Genomic DNA, 25157 nt, shown 5'->3' on the forward strand with positions numbered 1-25157 from the left:
TCATCAGATGCAATCTTGGGAGTGCAAAGGTGGGTCAAAGGTCATATGTACTTGTTGCTGTTTCTTCGTTATAGTGTATACAGAATTTGGTACCTAACATGGCAGATATGACTCCCTTTGCTAAATGAGAATGCAAACATCACACGGCCAATGTCTCTAAACACAGATGAAACTTGTATGGTCATGCCTATTGCGATCAGGACTCTAATCATTGATTTAAAAAAAATCGGATCACCTTAATTTGTCAGTAATGATAAATTACAATCTCTAGTTGTTCATTTTGGTCTGTAAATAATTGACAAATAGTACCTTTCAGGGGTACTGGGGGAGGCAAAAACTCTTTTGCCCCCTCAAAAAAAATTATGAGGGTGGTGGCAATTGCCCCCTATGCCCCCCCCCCCCCCCCCCCCCCGCTTCCGGCGCGCCCTTGAGTATAATGGCTTCGGGTCGTCTACTGTAAACAAAAACAAAAAAATATTGACAGAAGCATATACAAACAATTAAACAGACAGAGCTAAACCTTTTTCCACAAACAAAAAAAACAACAACTATAAATACACCGTGAAGTTGAAGACAAGGGGGAACGGATACGTATTAGTCAGTTTTCACTGCAAAAGATGATGGATGTTCATATCGATCAAGCGCGTGCCAATATGGCGAAGTTTTGATATTTTTGCGGGTATTTTCGTCCCACCATTCTTCAATCAACGTGTACTCAAAGAACCCATTCCTCTTTCTTTTTTTTTTTCTTTAATCATCTCGGAGAGAATCATGACTGTCCATACACTCATGGGTCCTACGGAAGAAATGCGCTGGCTGCAGCTCACCCCCATCCCCCCCCCCTCCCCCCACACACACATAAATTTCAAACTAATCACAACATCATCCCAATCAGGGAGGTGCACCTCCCTGTCCCAATGGAAAGTTCCGTAGATTCCTCTCATCTCAGGGGTAGGGTGACTTAGACCCTAGAAAGACTCCCCCTCCCCCACAAAACCTCCCTGCATGATCCATCAAACGTCTCCCAATAAAATACTCAGTGAACTATGCTATACATGTACAATGCTTTTTTAATATTATGAGTGTTTATATTCTAGAGAGTCACGCTTCAATCACGCAAACCCTTCGTGCGTGCCGAGAAGGGGAAGAGAACAGTTGGCTTCGCTCTCCAGTGCTGAACCACATTTGAAGTCGAACGCAGACAAGAGGCACTCTGTGGTTGCTGTAGCGCTCCGGGGTTCGTCTGAGTGTCATGCAAATTAGAATTCACCGTTACGCAATTTTGTCGGGGGGACTCCATACAAGTTTTGGACATTCTAGCGCCGCACCCGTCGCTACCGCACCGCGCCCCAACACCCGTACACAGGAACGGTGCGAGAACAGACAATAAGCGCTTCATACAACAGACGTACCAAGATGTCGATGCCTCGTAAGATTTCACTGATTTGCCATCTGCGTGAGTGTCTGTCTCGACAGAGAGTGCGACCTGGCACCAATGTCGCCACCTTGCCGCCGACATGGCGGTCTTTGCTGAGAGCGACATCGGCGTGCCGCATGCCTTCGAGACACGCCTCGTACTCGTCGTCGTTCGAGAACGCTGCAGCTTCCCGCGCTTTTTCCAGCCCCAGCCTGAGCGCTGAGCTGGTACAAACATCCCTTTGCCTGGATGCCTTCAATCACGACGCGCCACTCACGGCGTCTTGGAATGACTACACTCCCATCGAGTGGGCGTCGACCTCGGAAGATGGTCAGATGGTGTCCGTGAGATGGGTAGACGGGGAGGTGCAAGACTACCCAGCCGTCTGGCTCCGAGATAATTGTCACTGCGAGAGATGCTGCCATCACCTGACACACACTCGCAGTACCTATGTCACGGATCTCAACTTGGAAGTGAGTAATACGTCTGTAATATCCGCAGTCATTATATAGGGAAATGTGAAAAAGTGTTGATAATGAAACTGTTATCATGGTTATGCCCTCCCACACCCTAGCTGACTGTAAGTGAGTGGAGAGTAAAATGTTGCTTCTAACCAGGGAGGTGCTTATAGCACCTCCCTGTTCTAACTCGCTGGATGTAAATTAGATTCTGTTAATTGTCAATCCCTCAACCGAACCAGATAGGCCTATAGGATGAAACTCACTCCAATAATTTGTGGAGTTGGAGTAAAAATTCTCATTTTGAAACATCATTGTTTTTCGATTGAGATTTCATTTTTGAAGAGCGCGTATTTTGGAAGTCTTCTAGCGACAAAAAGAGAGATAGAGAAAAAAAAAACTTTGGCGTACTTAAATTTACATTTGAAAATAGAATTTTGGGGTTTTTTGCCGGTAGGCACCTCCTCCCTGCTCCCGTTTGTATTTTGTGGCATGAAGTATGCTAGAATTCCGATACAGAGTACGAAAATGGCAGTAGCATAATTAGCGTTAAAAAATATGTGTGGCAAGATTTTCTTATAACCCCCCCCCCCCCCGCGGCCCCGCCCCATTCATACCCCACCACATGCAATATGTGTGTGAGTGCGTGCATCTCGTGCGTATAGCTATAATAACTAATAAGAGTAAATTTATAAGGGTAGTTGAAGGCAAAATGAGGGAGGGGACGTTTAATCAGGGAGGTGGACCTTGACTCTTCCACTTCCCTGGTTTAATGAAGTACACATGTATTTCAAATAACACGTAACTAAAAACAAATCTTTGCCAACAGATCATTAACCCCGATCTGTTATAGGCGTACAAGAGAAAGTGTTGTATGAGATGAAAGATTGATTCGCGAGGAGCTGAGCGCAATGTGGTAAGCACAATATAATCATGATTATTGGCTTGTTATACTGTGTATTAAATATACCTGCCTCGGATGCGCATCAGCAATAAATCTGGAAGAAAGTGAGTCACGTACCTCTGTATAAGAGTGACCAGACGAGGAATAATCTTAAATGCATCACAGTGAATACATCCTGACCCCTAGCTATAGGTCAAAGGATGGTCTAGTACATCTCTGTGCTGAGAGGAAGGGAGGAGAAGAGGATGATAATATTAGGGGCTTGGGATTAAATGAAGGGAGGACAGGAGTGAGGTGTGATGTTGCGTTTTTATCAGGCACAAAAATAAAACTAAAGAGATAAAGTGGAATGTAATGTGTGGACCAGAATGGAGAAGAGTAACATACAACTCGTTCTAGCCAGTATAGTGCTGTAAATAGCCTTGTCTTCCAGTCGGTCTGCCTGTACTACATATTTTACTTCCCAAAATATCAACGGACACCCTCTATTAAATTGCGAAAGAAGTGGCAGGTTGAGCTGGCTGGCCTTGTTTGTAGACGTACTATGTGTTTATAATACAAAAAAGTAGTAAAAAAAAAAAAAGAAGCTGTTGTTTCTAGATCTGGAGGGTGTTTCAGATAGAAAAAGAGCTGCCTCCTGCTCTCTTTAGAAGTCATACTCGGTACACCCGAAAAGTTATGCGCCTAACTATCGGTGGTATATATACCCAGGTGCTTCGACAAAAGAGCGCATCAGTAATCTGCATTATCACTCTTATTAATATACAGCAGAACAAGACTCTTTCAATGTTTAATTGGCAGCAATGAATGTGTGTGCTTTGAATTCGAGCAGCGAATCAAAATGCACTGAATTAAATACAATTTTAAGAGCAAAGAGTAGAAAAACAAGCTTTATTAACGGAGTACTTTATTTGAAAGATCTAGTTTTCCCAATTTAATGATAGAAAACTTACAAGGGCAAATGTGCGCATTTAATACGAGGACTGCAGAAGTACAAAACAACATTTTTAGTGTTTGTTGGGCTTTTTTTTCTAAAGTGTTGTCAGTAATTTCTAGTATTTCTTTTAAATTTTGCGCTGAAATACAGCTTGTAATCCACATAGATGTGAAACAATTTCTCCGTCTCCAAATTTTGTCTTGGAGCTAGAACGGCGCCGAGCATGACTTCAAAGTGAAAAAGAATGTCGGACATCCCATCGCAATACTCTATAGAAATAGAATCCAAATATGTGTTTGCATGAATAACAAAAAGTTCTCACTCCGTCTATACAGAGAGTAATCTATAAAACCTACCTGGTAGTGGTATTATACTCCCAAGGTCCTGTTCGGCAAAGGCAACATCGCATTTTGTGGAATAGACTACAGATGACAAAAGGTCTGGGAACCAGTGTATGGTTGAAAAGGACAATGATTTTGCATTCGCAAAAGATAGGTAATTATTGGACTGAAAAAAACATTGCCTTGACATGTTATGACTAATGAGCTTGGCTTTACCACAACCCGTCTCATGAAGTCTTTGGAGTTACGGAAACAAATACAGACATACAGAAAGAAACTGAGGCTGGATATTTTGGGCTAGTAGTTTTCGTGTATAAGATAATGAAGGAAGAACCATTACCGTTGTTTCATGAAAATCCGTCATTTTCGACAAAAACAAAAGAATGAAAGGGGCGCATTAACATTTTGTCAGAGTTTGTTAGAATCGCCATTGTGGGAGGAAGTGAGTGTTTCCATTAATACATCGATGTAGATGCGGGGAGTGCAGGAAGATTATTTCAAGCCCGTAAACATTTGGGAACCTCAGACAATTTTATTCAAACATTAATATTGTTTTTCTTTTAGAGTCACAACAGGACAGAAGAGGATTTAAAGGAGATTTTTTGTCCTGAGAGGCAGTAAGAAGAGACCTTGGTGATATAAAACGTCTTCTTGGATTCCATTGAGTATAAGGCTCAAGGACAGTTGTTCAAGAGTCTTCAAAACATTGTCTGAGCCATCATCGACACACCGAGCAGCCATACTAAAATTTCGCTCACTTCCGGCGGGGAAAGTTGTCTTCTTTCACTGCACTGCCCCTCCCTGGCCCCCCTTCCCAGCATATCCCTTTATAGCCCAGGCTATTTTGAAATTATGTACCCCCCCCCCATGTTCTCGGCAGTCAATCCCTGAATCGTGGCGAAAATCGGCACGCACATCAGTATTTACCATTTGCAGATGAAATAAAACCCCAGATTTAGTGCTTCACAAAACATGTAGTTCTAAAATATGAGTCTGGGATAGAAACAACCAATGTGAAAATTTGATTCCGTATAATCAATGTCAAGTATTGTTAAATATGCTAAACGTAAACTAAAATAAGAAGTGTCTAGACTAAACCGTCTCCACTTAGTTATGGTTTATTCAGAAAAATAATGATATTTCTTTATATTTTAGGCTTTATTAGGAGAATTTTACATGGTAGGATGTTTTGTGATACAAATGTCTTACTCATAATTATGCATCAAATGTGAAATCTCGAACATTTTTTAAATCGCTGCTCCCAATGGTAAACAGTGCCTCTAAGAATGAATCATTTATTTTCCCCAAGCATGGTAGTTATCTCCAAATGTTATTATTTTTGCTAATTTATGCATGATATCTTTTGCGCATCATATTTTAAGTCGTAGATCCCATCGAATGAGCTAGTATTTTTTAAATGCTATTTGTAGTATTCTTAACGAATTTACGGGGGGAAAAATGCGGTATCAAAATGAATTTGCTATGTATTTCTTTGTGTTCTAATTTTTGCTTTTCATTGTTTGTTTGTATCTAGAATTGTTGATGATAACCAAAGAGGATGTTATCTGAGAAAAACCAGGGAAGAATATTCTTCTGACACTTCTTGTAAAATATATTTATATCGAAATATATATTTCTTACGAGTATACCGATTTTCACGAATAGGGTCTCAAAATGTACGGAAGACCCAGAAGAAAAAAAGGGCCTTATTTAGCCCCCAAGGTATAATGCTACAGTGCATTTCAAACATTGACAATTAAAGGGGATGGGTAGTAACTGGTGAGTGGGAATCACAATCAGTGGGAATGTTTGGGGATGATTGTTTCAATCCTTGTGGAATTCATTTAAGAGTACATATATATCTATTGTTGTGTGGAAATTATTTGCTTCAGACTTGTCAGAATGGTCTCATATTCAAGTGATGTGCAGTTTAATGTTTCCAGGTTAGCATGCCTGTACAGTGACGGGGCGATCGTTAATGGGCCGTTAACGATCGCCCCGACACTGTACAGGCATGCTAACCTGGAAACATTAAACTGCACATTACTTGAATATGAGACCATTCTGAAGCAATAATAGGAACACAACAATAGATATATAATGTGCTCTTAAATGAATTCCACAAGGATTGGAACAATCATCCCCCAGCATTCCCACTGATTCCCATTGATCATTTACTAGCCATCCCCTTTAAAGGGATGGTAAAGTTTCGGTTGAGATGGAGATTCAGTTTCTAACTAATTGCCAGATAATTATAAATCTCTCATATGAAATATTAAAAAGTATATTACAATTCTAAGAGGAATTCAAAGTTTATTTGATGAAAATCGGTTTTGAAATGGCTGAGATATCCAAAAACAACGTGTTCCTGATGAAAGATGGGACCCACCTTTTATAAGAAACACTTTGTTTTATTTTGTTTTTGAATATCTCAGTCATTTCAAAACTGATTTTCATCAAACAAACTTTCAACTCCTCGTAGTATTGTATGCTCTTTAATATTTCATACAAGTGGTTTATTATATTAATCTGGCAAAACAATTACAACCTGAATCCTCATCTCAACCAAAACTATACCACCCCTTTAATCTCTCTGACCCTGGCGCCGATAGAGAGAATGATGGAGAGTGTGAGAGGGAGAGAGAGAGGGAAAAACCCAACAACAACAACAAAACAAAACGTGACGTCAGGTCAGACGGATAGATCCAAGGACATTCATGCTTAAGGGTGGGATTTCACGGAGCACGCGAACGATTTGCGAATGACGCGAATGACAAAATCCAGCATTTGCATTTTAGTCTGCAAAAGATCGCCAAACAAACGTGAGGGTTCGGAAGCGTCGTCAATTGTTCGCGAATGTCGTTTTTACTTCGGCGAGAATTTCAAAAAAGTTTGAAATTTTTTGCGAACCTTTTCCGCACACTTAGTCGGGATTTGCTCGTGAATTGTACTCGAAAGTGTCTTTAAAGCTTCGTCATATGCGCAAGACCTTCGCAAGACACGCGCGATGTTCGCAAAATGTTCGTGAAACCTCAAACAGACTGCAAAACTTCGGAGAATGTCTCGCGTATGTTACGCGAAATCTGCGAAGTTTTTTCCGATCATTTTACGACGTAATCGCAAACTATTCGCGTACCTTTTGAGACATTCTCGCGAACGTTTAGCGCACGTTTGGGGGATGTATGCCCTGTACGTTTTCTACAAATAAAAATCGTAGCATACATCTGAACATCAAACAATTGTTAGCAACTATAGTAACAAAAGAAATTAAAGACTAGCAAAGAGAAAGAATATTTGATATACAAAAAAAATCGCAGAATACACTTAAAATCAATATTAAGTATGTAAATTTCATTTGAACTATAGAGATTATGTGTTGGAACTGCAAAAAAAAAAAAAAGATCAAATGCTTTACTAGTGGAGATACGTCCTGGGGGGGGGGGATGTAGGCAAACACACGAAAGAGAAATGAGAGAAAAAGAAAGGAGAAATACAGGAAAGAAAGAAAAATTCAACTCAAGAAAGCTGTTTTGAGTTGATTTTTTTTTCTTGCTTCCACCTCTCCTTGCTACATTTTCTCCCATGATTATTGAAAATGTTTCGTTGTTCGCATTTCCGTCGCGTGTTCTTCGTGTACGTAACATGCTGTACTTTAGCAATGATACACACGACAATCGCACATACGTCGTGGGAACTTCGCACAAATTGCGCAAGAATAGTTTTCGGCTTCATTGTCGGAAAACATTCGGAGAAAAACTTTTCCGAATGTTGGATTTTGTCATTCGCATCCTTCGAGGGTGGGATTTCACGGAGCACGCGAACGATTTGCGAAGGACGCGAATGGCAAAATCCAGCATTCGCATTTTGGTCTGCAAAAGATCGCCGAACGAACGTGAGGGTTCGGAAGCGTCGTCAATTGTTCGCGAATGTCGTTTTTACTTCGGCGAGAATTTCAAAAAAGTTTGAAATTTTCTGCGAACCTTTTCCGCACACTCGGTCGTGATTTACTCGTGAATTGTTCTCGAAAGTGTCTTTAAAGCCTCGTCATATGCGTAAGACCTTCGCAAGACACGCGTGATGTTCGCAAAATGTTCGTGAAACCCCAAACAGACTCCGAAACTTTGGAGAATGTCTCGCGTATGTTACGCGAAATCTGCGAAGTTTTTCCGATCATTTTACGACGTAATCGCAGACTGTTCGCGTACCTTTTGAGACATTCTCGCGAACATTTAGCGCACGTTTGGGGGATGTATGACCTATACATTTTCTACAAATAAAATCGTAGCATACACCTAAACATCAAACAATTATTAACAACTATAGTAACAAAAGAAATTAAAGACTAGCAAAGAGAAAGAAATGTTTGAAATACAAAAAAAAAAAAATCGCAGAATACAGTTAAAATTAATCTAAAGTATGTAAAATTTCATTTGAAGTATAAAGATCATGTGTTGGAGGAACTGCAAAAAAAAAAAAAAAAAAAGAAGAAAAAAAAAGATCATATGCTTTTCTAGTGGAGATACGTCCCAGGAAAAACAAATGTAGGCAAGCACACAATAGAAAAATGAGAGAAAAAGAAAGGAGAAATAGAGGAAAGAAAAAAATTCAACTCAAGACAGCTTCCACCTCTCCTTGGGTACTTTTTCTCCCATGATTATTGAAAATTTTTCGTTGTTCGCATTTCCGTCGCGTGTTCTTCGTGTACGTAACATGCTGTACTTTAGCAATGATACACACGACATTCGCACATACGTCGTGAAAACTTCGCACAAATTGCGCAAGAATAGTTTTCGGCTTCATTGTCGGAAAACATTCGGAGAAAAACTTTTCCGAATGTTGGATTTTGTCATTCGCGTCCTTCGCAAATCGTTCGCGTGCTCCGTGAAATCCCACCCTTAGGAGGGACAGAAGGGCTATTGCACCATAAAATTGTTCGACCAAGAATATCACCTGAACATAAGATTGTAATTAGTCATGATGCTGTACTCCCTATTGAGCAGAATCTTGACAATCTCATTAATAATACGGCACAAGGAGTCATGTCGATATGACAGCTATTAACGAAGCAATTGACTCTATTAATAATTTGTTGATAAACTCTGCTAAAGCTTCTATTATTGTTACCCGCACAATGACAATAGAACCAAAACGAAAATTAGAAGGAAGTTTAAACAACCTTGGTTTGACAATACTTGTTATAAATTGAGGAATAAGTATCGTAATGCCAGAAATTCTTTTTTAAAATCCAACTCTGATTTCAACAAGAATAAAATGAATCTGTTGGGTAAGGATTATTAAAAAAAAAAAAAATGAAAAAATTGAAAAAGTGTCGTAACTTATATTATGATACGTATAATAATAAACTGCGCAAACTTAAGCCTAAAAACTCCAAAACGGATAATACAGCCAAATTAGAAGTTAGTTTCTGTGATTTGGACAATCACTTCAAGGAACTAAATAAATATTTGGATGATTCTCAACCTCCTGACTTTCAAGATTTCAATAATCCCATTAATAGTGATTTTACTCTTGATGAAGTCAAGGGAGCAATTAATAAACTGAAAAGGAATAAAGCTTGCGGGTATGATGGAATTGTAAACGAATTTCTTAAAGATACTTCTGAAGTTATTGCACCTATTCTTGTGAAACTATTTAATATCATAATAATGCTGGCCTAGTACCTGATGTCTGGAGTATTGGTATAATAACACCATTATATAAAAGAAGTGGTCCTGTTGAGGACCCCTGTAATTACCGAGGCATTTCAATCTTAAGTTGTACTGGTAAGCTGTTCACTTTACTTTTAAATGACCGGTTAACTTGTTACATTGATGATTACGGTATTTTGAGTGAGAACCAAGCACTTTTCAGACATAATTACTCAACAACTGATCATATGTTTTCTCTAAAATGTATTATAGATATTTATACTCCATCTAACAATAGAAAATTATATTGTGCCTTTATTGATTTTAAAAAGGCCTTTGATTCAATAAGTAGAAACAAGCTTTGGCATAAGTTAATTAGTAACGGAATAAATGGTAAGATTTTAAATACAATTGTTAATCTTTATATATATAAAAAAAAAGCAAGATCCTGTGTAAAGCACCCCAGTGGATTTATCTCAGAAATTTTCCCCTCTCACAAATTGGTGTTAGACAAGGGGATAATCTCTCTCCTCTCCGCACTGTATTTAAATGATCTTGAATCTGAACTTGCCAAAAAATATTTGGGCCTTACAACTTTATCAGACTAGATTGAGAAGGAAATTGACGCTGATGATATCGTTATTTATTTACGGCTCAATACATTGCTGTATGATACTATTGTTTTAACTGAAAGTAAAGAGGGGTTGCAAAACACACTGAACGCCTTTGCAATTTACTGTACTGATTTGGACCTCACAGTTAATATTTAAAAAACCAAAATTATAGTATTTTCAAAAGGAAAAATCAGAAACATTCCTGAATTTACTTTCTTGAATGAAAAGACAGAAGTTGTCTTTGAATACAAGTATCTGGGTATCGTATTTAATTACAATGGAAACTTTAATAAAGCAAAAAAGCTTCTTTTTGACCAAGCAACTAGGGCAATGTATGCTCTCATTAGTAAATCGAGAAAATTGAACTTGCCAATAGATATTCAATTACACCTCTTTGACTCTCTTGTTGTTCCAATACTCTTGTATGGATGCGAAATATGGGGCTTTGAAAAAAACTCCTTGATTAAAAAATTGCATTTGAAATATTGTAAAACTATTTTTCACGTTAAAAAATCAACACCTAGCTGTATGGTGTACGGAGAACTCGGTGGATTCCCACTAGACATTCGTATTAAATGTAGATTAATAACTTATTGGAGTAGACTAGTCACAAGTGATTTGTGTAGAACCTCATGTATTTTGCATATGTTAAAGATAACTTTTATTCAAACTGGATTATGTTTGTGAAAAATACGTTAGAATGTAATGGATTCTCTTTCATCTGGATGGGTCAAATAGTTGATTCTATTAATGGATTCAAACAATCTCTTCTCCAACGGCTGAATGACCAATTTCGTCAAAACTGGTCCTCTGATGTCAATAACTCTAGTGTTTGTATGAATTATCGAATCTTCAGTTCAGAACAGTTCATAAATTAGAAAATTATTTAACTGAACTTTCTCCCTCTCTGATGCATTACTACTGTAAATTCAGAACTGGTAATACCAAACTTCCAATTATCCAAGGTAGATACAATAATATTGACAGAGAAGATAGAATTTGTTCTTTGTGTAACTCTGGAATAGGAGACGAGTATCATTATATTTTTATCTGTAGTCATTTCGATCAAGAAAGAAACTCGCTCCTTGACAATAATTTCCTACTCAATTGTAACACTTCCAATATGCACTCTCTTTTTATCTTGACGACTGTAACTGACACAAAAAACTAGCTTTTTTTTACAAAGTTGATTGTTTAATGTTTCAAGTAGCTTACTGTATTCATGTATGTTTATCCGAGTATTTACTGGCCATTGTTTATATACATGTATTTATGTGTCTTACGATCCTTTCACCTTCCGTAAAACTCTCTCTTGCCTTCTCTCTCTCTTTGTATATATCCCCTTATAGACTTTTTTCTCTCTTTCCTTTTTCCTAAGTACTTTTGTTTGTCATAGTGGTAGATACTATTATAAAGATTTTAGTTATGTAGAGTTAGAATTTAGTATTTTTCAAAACATTACAATGCTGTATTTTATCGCTTGTCAATCCGATGTGAATGACCTTTGGCCCTTCCACCTACCACGCACCCAGACTACTGCCACGCAGCATGTTACACGAGCAAACACCGGTCCCAAACCCGGTCTGGACCACAGGTTCTGTGGTCTGGACGTGTGGTGTGTGGTACTTCCTTTGGTCATCAATGATTTATTGTTTGCTGTATCCTTGTACACCCCTTTGGGGTTTCTTGAAGGATCGTCAATAAAATAAACTTGTAAACTTATAACAGAATTCTTCGCCCCTGGGAATACTTAGTAAAGCCTTGCAATCAAAATTTTATAGGCTAGGCTCTCGTGCTGTTAAATCGAGCGAAAAGCTGAGGAGCGGAAACCGACGTTGGGGCTTCGGTTTACACAGGGAGGTGAGTCTCACCTCCCTGGTTAACAGGAGTACTCGCCTATAGTATTGTAGCAGTACTTCCAAGGTCTAACACCACTTGGTTAAATTCTCGAATCGTCTATATACACCAATACAAATAGTACTGTCAATAACGTATAAGCTATTATTTTTCGCACATATATTTTTCGCGAATAGGAGGTTATGGACATTTTCGCGAGATGTTGTTTTCACGAATTGACACAGAGGTCTTCAAAGCCTACTATACCTTAGCGCATGGCGACATTTTTTGCGTGTTGTTAAATTCGCGGTCCAACTGCATGTGACACGCGAAATTCGCGAAAATTAAACCCTCGCGAAAATAAGAGTTTGTAATAATTATACTGAGTACAGAATATACAAAATAAAATGATGCACAGGGACCTCTCTGACAGGACAGAGTGGATCAGTGAGAGTTGATGCGAAGTGTTGAAATCCACGAGCGCAGCGAGTTTGTTTTAGACACTTTCAGAGCATCCAATTCTCACTGGTCCACGAAACAGGACTGTGCATCGTTCGTTTTATGACATGGGCCCGTAAATAAATGAAATTCAGCTTTATGCCCCATCATGCGTCCGGCACACCTATAACAACACTGTACAATGCTTGAGCCATACGTTCGGATTTTACCGGACGCATGGCCATGCATTCGGATTTTTCCGGACGCTTGGGCTCACTGTGGATCAGTAAAAATCAGTGCATGATGATTGCCATCAGATTGCACAGATTCTAAAGCCCATTCTATAATCAGTAGTATAATGATCATTTCGTCTTTAGTGTCTACTGTGGATGATTAATATTATCCTTTCGCCGAATAGCCTATTGGTCCAATTCCACATCGTCTATTTATAGTCCATAAGGGGACTCGTGTATAATGGATCTATTTCCATTTCGTCTATTTCCGATAGGTCTATAATACCTGTTTAATTTCCATCTGATCTATACAAGTTACTTCATCTCCTTGATCGCAATTTTGGTAGGGGAAGAAACCTGAATTGTAAATTTTATTGACAAAACCAAAATTGATGTTCCATTTAATTCACACTACATCATAAATCAATGATCATGATGATGATTCAAAATAGGATACTAATCAATGTTATTGCCGTCATATCAACACAATCAATAGTTATATCTGTTACCTTAGCTTCAACGTGTGAAGATAATTTGCGACATAGAATTAAAACTTACCGCTATGTAAGGGAGCGAGCGTATGATATTGGATGCGCCAAAATAATATAGGACCATGTCGTCTTCGACACAGTCCTCACTAGTTGTCCAATATTGAGCTGCACAAGGCTTAACTGAATTAAGTTTTAACGGAAATCGTTTATTGCTTTTCACATTTCTGTTGTGCTGTATATCAACGAGCATCAAGATGACGAATTACGACTGAAGGAGTCAATAGTTGTTAAATCCTATTTTAGCAAAAACATTTGAAAAAAAAAATTTGTGTTGTTGATATCACTACCGTATTCAATTTGCATACTAATTATGTCATCTCAAGGCATAATTATAAACGTTCCAGTAAACTAATGTACGTGGTTTCTGTATCGATATTTTTCGCTGCTCTCTGTAGACGGAAGTGAAGTCTGCGTCGGTCATGGAGGGCGGTCAAGTTCTGTCCGTGATCTGGAGCGACACCCACCTGGGGGACTTCCCTGCCAACTGGCTTCGCGGACATCGCTTCGACGCGTCCTCTCCCGACCCCATCGAAGGCGCCCAGCGCGTCCTGTGGGGATCCGACGTCATGGAAGCCAGCGACTTCAGGACCTTCGACTTCCAAGAGGTGATGGAGAGCGACGACGCCCTCTACCAGTGGCTCCGGCTCCTGCACGACTTCGGCATCGGGATCCTGAAGAACGCCCCCAAGAAGCAAGGACAGCAGGTTGCTCTGCAGAACAGACTCGGCTACGAGTCCCCGGCGCCGTCTTCCTCTGGGTGAGTGTCCACAATATGAACATACTATAGTAACAAGTTTCCAAAGAGAATCAAGTTAACTAGAGAGCAGTTTTGCACCATGTAAAATTGGATTTTGATGGATGTAACAGAGTAAAACCAGAATGATTGATGTCTTTGTTTTTAATCGTGGCTACTACTAAAACAGTGAGCAATCGTTCCTATTTACGTCGATGAAGGGGCAATTTGTCAATCAGCTGCAGCAAAAGCAACTCGAGATCGTTGCTTCGAGCCCAACCCGAGTATTGATGTTTTGATGTTATTTTTTTTTTCAGTACTGTGATCGTGCTTGTTTATGTCGATCAAGTGCAGTTCATTGTCTGAGAATGATAGTACACGAACACTATGGCTTTAATGGCAATCAACGCCCTTTAACTCATTGTGATTGATATAACCGGTACTCTTGTGAAAACGTGTGAAACTCAAGAATCCGTGAGCTTTCTGAGCGCGCGCGCAAATACACTCAGACATGCACACACACATAACACATCAATCTTCACTGTTTTCCACTCGTTGCAGAATTCTAAACCAAGCCAAGCTCCACCTGAAGAAGAACCATCCGCTGTACACCGAGAAGGGCCTACAGCTCCACACCGACTTGGCGTACTACACACAACCCCGTGGAGTGAGTATCTTGTCAAACTTTGGGACGTTCACAGCATTCTCGGTGGTTCCCTACCTGGTAGATCGCAGCCATTACCTTGAGAATTCTATGTAAAGGTTTAAGGAGTAACATGAATATGAGAAGAGATACAAGCTTCTCGCTTCATTTTCTTCTTCCATCAATCGTTGGTCAAATTTTCCTTTTCGATTTTGAATACATGTGGTTTTAAGATCATTTTCATAGAGTACGAGGTAGTTCTAGATGTTCCACGACAGATGTGATTCTTGGTGGCAGGATGGGTGCTTGTGGAATGGAGTGGAGAAGCTGTACGGGCGAAGCGGTACCCGGATCATGCTTGGAACTGGCTATCGTTTCACCCTGGACATGGCGGATCTTGTGAGAGCTAGCAGCATCTTTTGATTCCCCGATTTTGTATATTTTTCTCAGGGTTTTTTTTTTTTCTTTTTCTTTTTGAGATTTTTTGAGACTTTTTGTTTTTCTTGCTTTGCAAGTAAACTGTAGCGAATCTGTGATATATATCTTTCAGCCTCGTCTTGCCTCCACAGTTTCAACTCTTTCACTGTATTCAACAAGTTTCGGGTTCCGGGGGAGACAGTCTACTGGTCGATGGATTCAAAGCAGCAGAAGACCTCAGGTCAACCAGTCCAGAAGCCTTCAAGATTTTGACTTCAGTCCCCTGGGAGTATAAGCTCGCATTTGAAAATAACTATCACGTCGCTCGGCACAACTCCATCAGGTAGTTTTCCATTAAACCCCCAAATGAACGCTACTCACAGAACTCTTAAGCTGGAAGAGAAATGCTCACGCACATCCCTATTTTTATTTATTTATTTTTTTTTTTCTGCTTGCGCGCGCGCGGGTAGAGTGGCCCGTGGCGTGCCTCCCGTCCATAGGAGATATACGGGGTGCACGCGCGAGTCATGTCTTATCCTGCGATGTTATCCGCTGCTTGTATGCGTCTCGATAACGCACGTGACCAGATTTCTCTTCCACTGATGGGAGTTTATTGGCGCATTATTTTTATAGGTTCAGGGTAAGACTAGACATTTCACCTGTTTGGTATCACTGGTATTCCTCCGCTCCGAAGGGTGTGAGAAGGTATAATTTCATTCAGTATAGTGACTACTTTAACATAGCACTATCTCCGTCAACCATTTTGTGATTAATTTTATGTTACAACTTCCAAACAAACAAAAAAAGTTGATCTCTTAAGTAAAAGGTCCCATTTTGTTTTCATCCAAACAACGTATTGTCATTATTCAAGGGGAATTCTGGACCAGTTACAAAACTGAAAATTTGATCGAAATGGGATGAAAATTAGGGACGTTATGAAATTGTGAAATTTTGCTTTTTATTCACAAAACGGTTTTTGAACAGTCAATATGAATATGCAAATAGGAATCTGATGTCATCGCCTCACAACTTGCCATATCATTTTCGTACATGAAGTCTCGAAATTTCTAGGTTTATGCTCAAACGCAATTATGCCCCTATCTCAAATCCTGATATTTCTGGCTGATCAGTAATTTATAGTTATAACTCTGCAACCAGGAATAACATTATGCTTTATGCGTTTATAGCAGAAAATTAAATTCTCATCACTTTGTTTTTTGGTACATGATCAATCGAAAACTTGTGAGGTGATGAAATCAGCTCGCTCAATTGCCTATTAGCATGGCCGGCGCCACGTTTTTAAAAGTGGGGGCCCACTTCCGGGTTTCATCAGCTAACAAAAAAAAAAAAAAAAAAAAAAGACTTCAACGCAACTTGTGGTGCCACTTCCGGGTTTTCTTCAGCTGCCAACCCAAAAAAAAAAAAAATAAAAATCTTTAGCGCAAAAACAGGCCTTACCGCAGTCACTCTTCAAGGTTTCATTCTATTTCTAGTGTGCTTCTTCCGGGTAAGAAAAAAGTGGGGCCCAAAATGGTGACGCTCTATGTATGTGCAAAAAAAAAAAAGAGGGGGGGGGGAGGAAGCCCCACCCACCCACCCCCCCCCCACCCCACCCCCGGTTCCGCCGGCCATGATTAGTATCTACGTTTCGCGGGCAATGTTTCAAGAACTGTTTTGCACAAATTTGGAAATCTTCAAGATTTCATTACTTCCTTGCTTTTGATCCGATTATTGATCATTTTTTCACTGTTGTGCTTGTAAAGTTTTCATCTTTCTTTTCAGACTAACTTTTAACTGGTCAAGAATTTCTCCTTTATAGTGCACTTCCACGATATACTCAAGGGGACTGTAATATAAGGATAAAATCAGAATGGTATAGGGGTTCCATCAAGACTGGACCTGAAATAAGTACATTCACGGAATTATTAAAGTTCCTCATCTTTTTATGCGAACTATACAATTTTAAGTTAATCCAATTTAAAGAAGTGATGATGTCATCACGACATTAAATTTTATCATTGGACTAATCATGATCCTTCAACAGATTTCATTTTATAACGTGTATTTCAAGACGTATCCTTCGCATGAAATTATCTAGTAGCATAATTTAGCTAGCAACGATGACGTTACCGAGGGAAAAGGTTGTGGCTGCTAGATCATCAACCAAAAGCGTGCGTGCTTCAACGATATACTGTGTATACAAACCAACGAGAGAGGGTATGAGGTAATTATTATTACAATGCCCCACGTGAGTTTATAATATCGCGTGATGAATTTGAAGAGTTTTATCGCAAAACGAGTTAAATCCATTCGTCTTATAAGTTGAGATATTTGTGATTACCGTTTCTATAAAAAAAAAACCAAGAAATTAATAAGATACGTGATATTTTTAATCATAGCTTCTATATTCCTTGTTATGTTACAAGTGAGGTATTACTGGGAAGGTTTTATTTCGTTCTATCTGATGATGGACTTACTTTGAAATGTTTAAAAATGGCGCTTGGCTCATTTTGCGATAAAACTTTTCATTCATTTGGTACCGCACCTATTGGACCAATTTGCGTTTACATTAAAAAATAAAAATAGACCGCCTCGGTACCGTAATACTTTTTGGTGTAACAGGGGTCTAGGTCCAATTTTCATGGAATCTCTCAACCATTCTGTACTTATACTGATTTTACTCTAAGAATGAAAACCAGCCGAGTTGTGGAATTGCGCTAGAAGTCATATGAACTTCCTGATACAATTCTTTCTCTTTCTCTCCCACTTTCTCCTCCGTAAGTCTCCAGATTTTGTTGGTTTTTTTTTTCGTAGTTTTTGTTTTGTTTTGTTTTGTTGTTGGTTTTTTGGGGGTTTTTTGGTGGTGGTTTTTTTTTTTTTTTTTTTTTTTTTTTTTTTTTTTTTTTTTGGGGGGGGGGGGGTATGAATCATTGATACGATTGGCCGTGATCGGTAATTTCAAGTTTGAAAATTCCATGGAGGTGCAATTAACTTTTATTGCTGTTGTTGTTTTTCTTAATTCTGCGTCCAGGAAGTGTTGGGAGTTGGAATTTGTCTCTCTGTTAAAAAACAAACAAGCAAACAAACAAACAAACAAAACGAAACGAAACATAGCAAAACAAAAAACACTAGCTTAATAACGAAGAAAATGAAAAATCACTGTTGTAGTAATAAAGTTGCCAAATATGTTTTGTCCCCCACCCGCATAATAGCTGACATGATTCTTCATTCATACATGGGCACTTAAATGGACCGGAGACCAACATGTTATGTTGTTGATATTTTTGTTTCCCAAGTCTTTCAAGAACTAAAGCAAAATTTCCGTCAAACTCATAAATGCAAAAGATTACAGCTCATAAGAACTAGCTTGAAAAGCTTGCACAAGACAATAAAACACAAACGAGCAAATTAAAGAGTATGTAATGCATCTGTAATCGATACTTGATCAAAACAAACTTGATTTTTTTTTTTTTTTAAGAGAGAGAAACTTTGGTGTCAGAATGTTAAATCTAACACTGGTTGAATTTACCAATTCATTTTTAGCTGAAAATAATGAAATGGTAGATCGAGCATTTTGATTGTTAAATTCAACATTTAAAATGTGTGGGGAAAACATTTTAAATGTTGATTTACCATTTTTTATTTTCAGTTTTTAAAATGAACGGTTTTGTTAAGATGCGTGATTACTCTGCCCGTTCAGTGGAAGCCTGCCATTATCATGACATACATTTTGAGCATTTTTTTTCTTCAGTAGGCCTAAATTTTTACTTTATTTATTATTATTATTTTTTTTTTTTGGGGGGGGGGATTGACGATTATGATAGATGGCAAACCTAGAACCGATATTGGCCAGAAACCAGTCGGCAAAGGTTTGTCGAACATACGACAACAGACAGCAAATCATCTATCGCCGACCGGTTGCCGCGTCACTTCGCAGAACCATGCAGGCTGTCTGACGGCTTTCTTCCATGTTCATCCGAGCGCGCAGCTGTTGTCAAGCCCTTTGTGTTGGGGATGATTCACCGTGGACAGCTCCTGGCGAATAGAGCTATCCATTTCTAAGCCGTCGAGCGTTTTACGAGCAGAGCCAGCCAATCAGTAGACAGAAACTGTAATTACCAAAGGCGAATTGCCGATTGAATTGTTTGCAATTACTCCCGCAACGGTTTTACGCGGCAAAAAGAAAAAGAAAAAAAAAAATCATTATCATACAACTATTAGCCACATAGAAACTCGCAACTCACCAACGTACTCCCGCCCACACTAAGCTGTCGGGAGGGGGGGGGGGGGGGGAGTGGAATAGGAATCTTTATAAACTGGTTGATCATGATCATGTGATTTGCTGAGAGCTGTCACGTGACCAGTCTATTATTTTTTTTTACCTAAAAGCCCAAAATTACTTTGCACCGGGCATGAGTATATACTCAGTGTTTCGTATAGTTATTTTCTTCTCCTTGTGTCCGATTTTCTCAATAGAGTCAGCTCAACATGGTGCGGGGTTTTACTTCTAACAATGAGAAAGAAACTCTCACGTTAAAGCTCGTTATTACTGACCAGTCATTATATGTGTTACATGTATTATAATCTGTAGAAACTTAATTTCACAACAACAATGTTACTCTTTGCTTACATCATCATGCGCATAATTATGAACACATAATTTTTCATGGGGTACAAATTATGTAATGAGACGGATGAATTCCACCCCAACACCTCCTTTGGTCCTCGTAGTTGTTTCCGATATCGGGAGTCAGTTTCCAAGAGAGTCCCTCGGTTGTATGATTTCATCATTGAGTGTAAACTCTAATCAAATTAAAAAGACGAACAGAAATCCGGAGATGTATACGATAACCATAAGTAGCCGTATTAGAATTGAGGAGTGCTCCCCGATTTAGTCATGTACAACCATTATTCTGTTTTTGTTTAGTTTATCTGTGATCAGGTTATGCCGCATTGATTTCATATTCAGCAAACAATGAGTGACCCTATACTGGCAGTGCTGAGGGACAGGTGCGGTCTCTCGTGCGTGTACACCCATCGGACGAATGACCCGACAGGTGGACTGATATGAAGATGGTCTGACGAAAGACATCACGTGTTCTTTTCTTTTCTTTGATTCTTAGTAGGGAAAAGATAAAAAACAAAGACAAAATTCGTTCTTTACAGCCATAGATCTGTCTGTGCAGATTGCACACCAAGCACACAAACTTCTCTGAGACTTCCTGCACTTGGAATTCTCGCCTACTTTCTTGAATCGACACGGACGTTGACCTTTAATGGAAGTGATGGATGGGGGGTCCTTCGAACAATAATGACCATCACACTTCTTTGAAAATTGTCATTATCCATGCAGCATTGACGAGAGCGGGAACGTGTACAAAATAGTGGTCAATGACATCTGCCGGACCTCGATGCTGCGGATGGCGGCGAGGGATGTCCACAAGGCCTACTCGGCGCTGAAGGAGTTTAACACGGCTCTCTACGACCCGGCCAATCTGTTTCGCTACAAGCTAGAAGCAGGTACCAATTATCATAATATAGATCCAGAAAGTTCTGTGTCAACAAGACAATTTAATATGACATTGTACATAGATATTTTGTTAAAATTACGTACGACTTCTATTGGTGTTTTGCCGACTTGTCAGTGCATTTGCTTTCAAAGTCAGAAGTTTAATTTTTGTCACCATCGCTTTCAGAAAAGATCTATTCCTTAGAATTGAAGTACAATTTATAGTACAGTGCAAATGAAGGGACATTCCATACGATTTACATAATGTAATATCATGTATATAGTACATAAATATTAATCATAAGATAGTACCATGTATAGATTGGTGGAATTTATTGTGGTCCCTGAGCAGATAAACCACTATGCTGAAAACCCAAAACATAATACACTGAACAAGGATGATGACATAGGAGGCTCGCATTATTTTGATAATGTAGAACTGCAATTCTATTATAGTATTACCAATAATTGTTCCACAAGTTCACCTGGGTACGAATGCATGTTTTCTTCTTTTGTTCTGCGTCCATGGGCACCCAATCATGCATTCGTATGTGAAGCTGCGTTCATTTTGATTTGTTATCAATTTTGAAAACATTCTCCTCATAATGATATCCTCATCCTGAACGCTATAGATTCTGACACTCTGTACTCAGTATTATGTAACTACAAAAGTCTGAAAATCATCCGGAAGTCTCCTATTAATAATCAGTTGATATGCCTGTTATATCGATAGGTTGCTCCTTCCAACTCCCTCGTCACCCCCTCCGGTTTTATTCTTCTTGCCGACCTATCTCTGTGCTTTCCTTCTTGATCTTCACCCCTTCTCCTCCTCCGCCTCTTTATCTTCCTCAGGGGACATTCTCGCCTTCCACAACCACAGAGTTCTCCACGGCCGACTCGGATTCAGTCTTCAGGCGGAAACGCAGCGCCATCTCGAGACGTGTTACTCCGACTGGGAGGTCGTGTCAGCGCGCATGCGCCAGCTGGCCAAGCGGAAGTTGCTGAACCCTTGAGCGTATATATAGAGAGGGAATCACAATGTTATGGATTGACAGATCCCAAGTGTAAAGGCAGGTGAAAGGTGCGTCCTTACATTTTTTATAGTGTCATTCTATTTCAATGCGTCATAAAGTTTTGCTCCTGTATAGTGTGAAGGCATTTTGTTAACTTGCCGTTTTCTTCTGTCAGCATGACCTTGATGAAAACTGAAAGAATGTGATATTCATTCGGGAATGTACCCCACATATAACTATCATATTTGAAATAGTTCGTAAATATGTCTTTGTAACAGTATCAGAGGAGGTAGGTGTACTTAATAATTGTTCAGAACTTGTCCAACCTGAGCGGTTCTTTTCACGCATGTACGCGCAACGCGTGTATTCAATCAAATTTGGGTTTATCGGACGGTAAATACACATTTTGAAGTCGTCTTCGATATGTTTTCAGAGACAAAGGTTAGTCTTTTCTCTGGCGTTTTTGTTTGTTTGTTTGTTTTTTGAGAGGCGGGGAACAATAAAGTGTATTGTGTAAAATCCCCGTGAAAGTAATGACTCAACATAGTTAAATGATCTGTGGAAAACTTTATTTCCAAAAAGAAAGTAACTTCCGAAGTAGACTCAATGTGTTAGGCCTACTGTTGATGGTATGTAACAGTACATCTATTGAGATCTGTACATCTGGCTGCAGCCGTATGATTTTAATGTTGCTTCGACGTTCGGTAACTATTTCATCATCAAACCGATGTTACAGATCACAGTTCTTTAAACTGAGCTAATTCTTGTGTTTGAAAAGCATATATAGTTGTTATCGTCTCTCCCGCGTGGCGGAAACGAGACATCGGCATCGCTATTCCTTCGTCGCCGTCGTCGTTGGCTTGATCGTCAACAATCTGGTGTATTCTAACTCTTCATTAGAGGCATCGCTTGGCGTACGCATTTGTTATGTTTATAGCATGGTTTCCTGTATGAAGTGATAGATCATTCTGTTGTTGTTTTTTACATCTTCTTTGTTTTAAAAAAGTTTAACTGATTTATCGAAATTCTTGCATTTTTTCTATACATTTGTACTTATTCTTTGTTTTTGAGTTCACAGTTGGAAGATATGTTTGTATTGTAGTGTTTGGTGGTGTAAAATTAACAGACTTGATGGCACTACTATCACTGGTGGTTCATGCTTCATTATGCTCATTAGGCTGCGTTCACATAGAAGTATACTATTCGGGTATTCGGGGCTCGTTTTCGAGGGCACGCGAATAGCTTGAATCGAACGATAGGATTTCCTAACACCGGTTCACATAAGAGGGCACTATTGGAAAGTACCGAATAGCTGCGAATAGTATAGCAAAGTGGGAATCGAGCTTGTTTGATTTTCTTGCAGCGTATACCGTCTCTAGTTTATGAAATAATGACAATTTTGGTCTGGATTTGCCCTATATATAGCAAAAATAAGCATGTAGACTGACATTCTGATGCAGTTTAGAAATTGTTAATAAGATTTGCTGGGATGTAGGAGGAAGAAATCCTCACTGCATGAGATGGTGAGTTGACGGTGCGGATGATGGTGCACTGGGTGCCCGAATAGCGAATAGCGAATAGCGAATACCGAATACCGAATACCGTATACCGAATACCGAATACCGTATACTTCTATGTGAACGCAGCCTTATGCCCACATAATCTCATTCACATGCCCGATCATACCTGAAGACACTTCCAAGACACACCCATACAGAAAGGCATAAGACTGCATGCATACATTTATATCTATGTGTAATTATATACCATATACATCCACATAAGAGGCCTGTTACATGTGTACACGTATTACGCCTTGCGTCGTATCCATGTGTAATAAAGTGTGTGAAAACTTCTAAGATTATTGGTAGTCCTTGTCATTTTTTTTTTATTGTGTGTGTGTGTATGCCTATTATCCCTAAACTGTAATGATTGTAGACAAAGCGTGTGCGCAAGTGTGTTAAAGGGACTGTACAGTACTGGTTGAGGTGGGGATTCAGGTTTATAACATTACAAGTGAGATAATGAGAAACCTCTTATGAAATATGAAAGAGCATGTAATTTTAAGAAGGATTCAACGTTTATTTGATGAAAATTGGTTTTCAGATGGCTGAGATATCAAAAAAGTGATATAATAAAAGGCGACAGGCCACGCCTTTTTATTAAGATCTCTTTGTTTCACCTTGTTTTCAGATATCTCAGCCATTCCAAAACCGATTTTCATCAAATAAACTTTTGATACTCCTTAGAATTGCTTGCTCGTTGACATCTCATAGAGTGGTTTCTGGATACAACCTGTATCTCGCAAAACGTTAAAAGCTAATACAGTCTCCATTTCATAAAAGATGTGAGGAAAGCCAGTAGCGGGGGGGGGGGGGGGGGGAGGGGGGCGGCACCGGGCGCCCCCCCCCCCCCCCCCCATTTTTTTTCCCCCATGGAAAATAGCGTCCTTCCCCTTTACGGAATACATGTACCTGGATCCGCCACTGATTGCAACTCTTGTTGGAATAGCAACTTCCCATAGCAACAGCCAATTAATAAGGATGAATTAATAATATGGATTACTCGTCGTTACCATGACGATTGTCATTCCAGCAAGAGTTGCTATGATACCAACATTTTTATGGAATGGGGCCCAGATGTACTTCAACAGATGACAAAAAAATGACACACGCTCAATCTTTAATAACTCAAAACCACACATCAGATGACACAGTATAGGCCCTACATGTGTACTGAAATTGATATGAGTTACAGCTGAAAAGTATTCACTTTTTCGTGTTCGGTGTGGTCCTCTATTGACAATGATCGGTATTAGATGTAACACCCATGGTGTAAAATCCAGGGGCGGATCCAAGAATTTCTCAAAGAGGAGCGCCTTTACAAATTAAAGAGGGAGGGGGCGCACCGCCCCACCCCCATTTTTTATTTACCTCTCTCTTTTTTTTTTTTACAAAAAAAAAATAGAGGGGGGGGGGGGGGGGGCGGGCGCCCCCGCCTGGATCCGCCACTGAAATCTAACACCGATGTTTTTGCAGTATAGATGGTTTGTGTGCAATGTGTATGTGCAATGTCTGACCCGGACTCTGACCATCAGACCCCTGTTTGGGAGCTGCATCCGGGAGGTAAGCTGGAGGTAGGTGGTCGTAGGTCATGAGTGACTGATGCATCCAATGAAACAATATTATAACACCTGTCAAACGTCTCGGTCAGAACAAAATTTCACCCTGTGATCCGTCACTTTAACTCGTATACTATACAGTAGTAGCGTACAGGTACAAATGTATAATGAAATGAATTCATCATATGATATTTTCATTTAACTATAAACGCAGCGACGTATATCAAATTTTGTTTTGGGTTTCGTTTAGTTTTGTTTTGTTTTGTTTTTTTTTTTTTTTGGGGGGGGGGTTTGTCCTGTAGAGAAGTTCTCTACGGGGGAAAAAAAAATTGATTTTCGTCGCT

The 25157-nt window shown here is 39.4% G+C and overlaps 1 protein-coding gene across 2 annotated transcripts; it reads left to right on the plus strand.

Annotated features, from left to right (window-relative positions):
* Window positions 1-1346: 1346 nt before the first annotated feature.
* Window positions 1347-23553, plus strand: LOC140232655 (gamma-butyrobetaine dioxygenase-like). 2 transcript variants are annotated; one of them, XM_072312759.1, is made up of 6 exons: window positions 1348-1890; window positions 13773-14134; window positions 14672-14777; window positions 15323-15513; window positions 20524-20690; window positions 21532-23553. In XM_072312759.1, the coding sequence occupies exons 1-6, from the start codon at window positions 1417-1419 to the stop codon at window positions 21690-21692; spliced, it is 1461 nt and encodes a 486-aa protein (XP_072168860.1). In that variant the 5' UTR covers window positions 1348-1416; the 3' UTR covers window positions 21693-23553. The 2 variants fall into 2 exon arrangements, with proteins under 2 accessions (XP_072168861.1, XP_072168860.1); XM_072312760.1 differs by lacking the exons at window positions 14672-14777; window positions 15323-15513 and having other exon boundaries at window positions 1347-1890.
* The last annotated feature ends 1604 nt before the right edge of the window (window positions 23554-25157 follow it).

Source organism: Diadema setosum, chromosome 9, assembly GCF_964275005.1.
Source record: "Diadema setosum chromosome 9, eeDiaSeto1, whole genome shotgun sequence".
In the NCBI taxonomy this organism is placed as follows: domain Eukaryota; kingdom Metazoa; phylum Echinodermata; class Echinoidea; order Diadematoida; family Diadematidae; genus Diadema; species Diadema setosum.